Source organism: Phanerochaete carnosa (genome assembly GCF_000300595.1).
Source record: "Phanerochaete carnosa HHB-10118-sp unplaced genomic scaffold PHACAscaffold_230, whole genome shotgun sequence".
NCBI lineage: Eukaryota > Fungi > Basidiomycota > Agaricomycetes > Polyporales > Phanerochaetaceae > Phanerochaete > Phanerochaete carnosa.
In genome coordinates, this window is record NW_006767857.1 from 1 (window position 1) to 5,543 (window position 5,543).

Here is a 5,543-nt window from a genome sequence, read left to right on the forward strand (position 1 = left end):
AACCGAGCCGTCTACGGAGCAGCGGGACTTGGGATGGTGCCTGAGGATGGTGACCAAGGGGTTCACAGAGGATAATACAAAGCTCCGTACGGTGCGAGGTGCTGTCCCGGAAGAGCGGAAGAAAGTACGCTGGATCCATATCAAGGAGCTTCGCTGATAAAAGATTGCTGGATGATAGCGGGTGCGGCAGACGGACGACGAGGCGGCGGACGAGCGACGAGCTCTTGGTGCACGCAGGAGTTCTCGAGACTGGGCACGAGAAGATGGTCGTCTTCGGTGAGACGCAGCGCATCCTTCAAGCTGCAATTCAGGACACATCAGATGTCGCGCAGAAAGACGCGATATGGGTCACGGTCATCGAGCGGTTCATTGATGCTAAACATAGCCTTGATACTCTCGGATTGAGGTGGCGGAGCTGCGGGGTGAAGCTTGAAGGCCGAACCTGGATGTACTTGCAGAGTGAAGTGGTTCACTAGAGCAACGAGTGCATCGGAGGGGACGTCTTGTCGACTGAAGTGCGCTGAAGCGAAGGACCGGGCGGAACTGCCAGTGCCGGAGGCTAAATGATCGTCGTAGTGATATTAACATGAGATGTGTAGTGTCGGCGTGGCATCCTAGAAGTCCCCGTGATCTCACCACGCTGACATCTCTGGCATTTGTTACAGTGTCGACGATCAACGGCGATGTATACCATGAGTGATAGCGCAGACTCGGAGAGTAGAATGTTCATGAAGTTAATGCTGGTGTTCTTGACAATAGTCCGCGTCGAACGGTAGGCACCACAGTTGTAGTATTGAGGTAGCCCTTTCTAGCTGCGATCTTGGTAATCAGCATACTCATCTATCTCGCCCAAAATTTTATCCCGTGGTTACCTGCGCTCAGCGTAGAGCGAGCCACTGTGCTTTACTAATAGATGGACTAGGTGCGCTTCAAATTTGTCTCCACAGCGTCAGGATGTCCAAGGGCGCTCATGATTACTGACGCACGTTCTGTACAATTACATGGATGAACTTATGCTCCGATATGCACGAAATTGACCCATCTCTCCAGATTAGCTCTGCTTCGCCGCATCTCCTTCGTAGCTGAGCATAGTGCCCTTGCCGCCCTCTTGAATCCGACCTCTGATCCTTGGGGCATATCTTTTTCGCGTCGCTCTGCAAACAATGCGTCGTAAAAAGCTTTGGCAAACGTCGGCCCATCCTCATCCTGCAGCTGCCACATCGTCCCCACCACGCTCTTGAAGCCCAAAAACTGCATCGCAGCCGCCAGGTGAAGTGCCTCGTCCGTCGCACTGTCCGGTGTCCATTCAGCGGTATGGCAGGCTGATAGTACTGCTAGTTCGGCATTTTCACGGTGGAGGCCGGCTTTGATAATGTCAAGCAGAGTGATCCGCTCATCTCCGGAAAGGATGAAGGCTGAGTTGAGAGGCTCGCCAGATTTTAGCGTCCCATGGCAGGAGAAATGCACCCATGGCCGTTCCGCGAGACCTGCAGTCACCGCTTCACGGCCACAATGACCCTCAATGGCGAGCGTTAAGTCGCTATCCGCGAAGTGTGTGCGGAGGACCTCCACTTCTTTGCCAACAGCTTCCAGCGACTTGTCGAGCAGAGCGACACCGAGAAGGCCCTTGTGCTCTGCTCGACGAGCACTGCCAACCGCTCGGGCTTCGATCAGCGCAGTAAGTGTCGGAGTGTAGGATGGGATATACAGGTCTGGAAGGTATGCTTTGCCTTTGGGGGATCTCGGCTCTGACGTCGCGATCGGGCCCGCTGCATGTAACGGTAGTACGGACAATACAGACGTGGGACACCACCAAATCCGCGACCCTTCCTTGACTCCGAGCTCCTTCAACTTCTCCAAGACAGGGCCTACCACAAGCTCCGCGAGGTCTTCTAGCGTCCGGCGCAGAACTCGATCGTATCTCTTCGGCGCAGTGCTCAGGGCCTCGCGGGCCTGTAGAAGATTGTTTGCCAAGTCGTCCGCCCTCTCGGACAAGCCATCAACCAACTCGACACAGCTGAGATTATCGCCTGAGACAAGGATTAGAGCGTCTGAGCGGAATCTGCTGATATTTACGATGATAACCGGGCCCTCCGTAGAAGCTGCCTTAAGTCTGTCGTAGGAGGGTAGCCTGAGAAAGTCCGGAATCTTTGCGCGAATCTCATCAATGACCTCGTCCAGTTCGGCAGACAGGCGGCGTTTCGTCTCGAGCATATGCCCATATGGATCGGGGCGTTCGCCGATAGCTGAAATGGATATGAATGGACTCGCGGAAATACTGATTGTCTCGAGTGCGCGACTCTTCTCCAGGAAAGTATCTCGAAGAGGTCTCAAGCTCTCGTCAACAGAAAGTTGATCGAGGGGTGTGCGCAGGCGGCGGACTTGGGACCAGAGTAAAGCTCTGCCTTGCTCTAGCATCTCCACAGCGAGTTCGAGATTTCCCTGGCTTATTGCGTATGCTGCAGCATCCAAAGGCAAAGATTGCTGGTTTCGAACCAACTCGTGTTGCATTTCCAGCGTTGGGGCGTTCGCAAGATCTTGCCGCAACAATTCAAGATTCCTGCGGTAGGCATGTAGTGCTGAAGGATGGCTATTTTCATGGGCTAGACGTGCCCACAATATTGCACAGCCCAGCTGCTTCGGACGATAGAGAGCCGATTCGACGAGCGCACTGGTTGCGGGTGTAAGTCGTATTTCCTTGACATTCTAAAAGAAAAACATACCCTTCTCTGGCATAGATGATAGCATTGGGGATATTTTCTTGGTTCCCCGTCTTGCGATGCCTCTCGCTCAAAGAAGTTGCGAGATTGTGCAATAAATCAAGATGTTCTGGGTGACCTTGTTCCAGAGGATTCAGCGACAGCATTCTATGTCCTCGATCAATACACTCGTCAAGGTCCTCCACTGTCTGAAGTGCTCTGCATCGCTTCATTAGCGCCGCTCCCAAGCTGTTGGCCAGATGCACTGAGAAAGAACTAGAGGACTGATCTGTGCCTGAGAGCGATAAAGCCTCCCGGAAGTAGTCAATAGCTTTCTGTATATCCTCAGGCTCCCCAGTCAGGTCATATCGACATTCATAGTACCGAGCAAAGCCAGCGATAACTTTGCTCCTGTCAGGGTGTCCGGGTGGAGAGAGATGCAGTGCCCCCTCTAGGTAACGCATGCTTTCTTTGAGGTCTTCGGCGCGCGCTCGAATGCAAAGAACCTGCGTTAGATCGTTCAACAATCTCAAATGATAAGGCGACTTGTGATCTTGATCCACGGATATCGCCTCGCGGAGAAAGGAGATGGAGCAGTTTAAGTCCTCTAGCCATCTCGTCAGGTTAAATCGTTCGCACAATGATGTCGATAGGGTGAATAAAACAGCGGCACGACCCGAATGCCCTGGCGGACAAAGCGACAGAGCTTCATAGCTGTACTTGATGCTGTCTCTGAGGTCGTCGGGCTGACGTGTCCATCGGAAGTGGCTAGACAAAGCGCTCGCCAGAGCCGATACGGTAGAAACACGACTGAGGAATCCGACTGAACCGGATTCCATTTCGAGAACTTCGCGCAAGTAGATGATCGAATTTTCCAAGTCGCCCAAGTTGCCATTAATTTCGTATCGTACTCTGAGAGTGTGTGCCAAACTATCTATGGCACGATAGCGACTGGGGTGGCCTATAGGACAAAGCGCAAGCGCTTTGTAACTGAGGTCGACGCTCCTATTGAGGTCTTCGTGCCGACTTGTCGTCAACGATCGTTGAGCAAGAGCTGATGCCAGTGCAGACATCGTATTTAAGAATGTCACGAAGTCGGAAGGCGGGAGTGATGCTTCTTGCGATAACGAAGCAAAGGCCATCTCTAGATAGTTAATGCACTGCTCCAAATCCTCCGGGTCCCCGTCGATCAGATGGCGAGTTTTTAGCGTATGCGCCAAGTCTCTTAATGCTTCGGCGTGATCAGGATGTCCTGGAGGGCACAGAGACAGGCGCATCTGTCCGTATTCGATGCTCTTCTGCATGTCCTCAATATTTCTCGTTATTGTTGCATAGCGGTCGCACAGGGTGGTTGTCAGCTCTGATAGCAGGTATCGGATATGGAATGGCGGATCTGAGGTGCCGTAGGATAGGGATTCTTCAAAGAATTCAACAGACTTATCCAAATCGGCGTGGTTTCCGGTCATCCTAAAGCGCCGCTGGAACAACGCACCAAGACCGCCTAGCAGAAATACGCTCGCATGGTGCGGGGCAGGATAAAGCGAGAGAGCATGGTGAAAGTATCCAAGAGATACATCCACATCATCCACCTGCTTCGTGTGAATGGATCGCTCGCAGAAAGCAGTTGCCAAATTCTGGATAAGCGAAGGGTAAAGAAGAGATTTGAGGGGACAAAGGGCGACTGCATCGTGGAGGTAGGAGATAGACTTGTTCAAAACCTCCAGATCCCCTGTTTGCTCAAAAATACGCCTAACAGACTTCCAGAGCTGCTCCAGTATTTTGTGTCGATGAAGGTGTGCATATGAACAGAGTGACAGAGCGGCGTGGGCGGTCTCTATGCTCTGGGTAAGTGTGTCTGGTTCCCCGCTCCTGCAGAAGCAAGTGTCCAGCGCCACTGCCAAGTTAAGGAGTAAACCAGGGCGAGCAGCAGCTCTTGGCGGACATAAGGAAAGGGCCTCCCGCGTGAAGGAGAAGAAGGTCTCCAAATGCTCCGGGTTGTCGCTTTCCTGGTTTTGCACAAGAGCGGACAAAGCAAACACACCCAGGAGAGAAGGACGATGAAGATTCCTAGGAGGGCAAGCATCCAGTACGCCCTGCACCAAGCCGACGCCTGGATATGTCATGCCCTGTTTCCTGGACAGGGTTGCATCGAGGAATAGCGTCGGCCCGACAAACAAGTCCAGAGACGCCAGTGCTCCCGCCGTGAAAGATGCATGACATTCCCGAATGTACTCCATCGACAAGTTGAAATCCTCGTCCTCTCCAGCATATCCGAAGCGCTGACCGAATGAGGAGGCCAGGCTGTTGAGTATCATTGCACGGCTTGGCGCGTGCGGATCGCAGGTGGACAGCGCTTCTTTCCCGAGAACTATGCTTTCTTCCAGGTCCTCGAGAGCTCCGTAAGACATGAAGCGGTGGCGTAGAGCGTCTGCTAGTCTGCCGAGAGCTACAGCACGAATCGTGGCTCCGGATGAAAGCGGTTCGGCGACTTGACGGAGAGAGGCAACACTATCCTCTATGTCCTCCCGTCTGCTGGCAAACACGAAGCGGGTCCATTTCGCAACGGCCAGGTTGACCACAGAGAGAGGGCGGTCGGGGCGACCCTGCGGGGAAAGTGCGAGCGCTTTATTTCCATATTCAATACTTTTCTCTAGATCCTCTTGCCGTCCTTCGTGAGTAAAGCGGGTAATGAGAGCAGGAACAAGGATGTCAAGGAGTACAAGGCGAATGGGCATTGCGGGAGAGCAGTGGGAAAGGGCCTCATAGGAGAGCGAGACCGATTGCGCCATGTCATCCAGCTTTCCGGTACATTTGGAACGAGTGAGAAGCCCGGCAGCCACCGTC

General features: G+C 53.2%; 1 protein-coding gene across 1 annotated transcript; it reads right to left on the reverse strand.

Annotated features, from left to right (window-relative positions):
- Window positions 1–140: 140 nt before the first annotated feature.
- On the reverse strand, window positions 141–5,434 carry PHACADRAFT_202335 (uncharacterized protein; the record flags this gene model as incomplete). The annotated part of the gene is made up of 3 exons (XM_007402551.1): window positions 141–300; window positions 1,163–2,671; window positions 2,724–5,434. 3 exons carry the CDS (start codon window positions 5,432–5,434, stop codon window positions 141–143), a joined length of 4,380 nt encoding a protein of 1,459 aa, XP_007402613.1.
- Window positions 5,435–5,543: the final 109 nt, after the last annotated feature.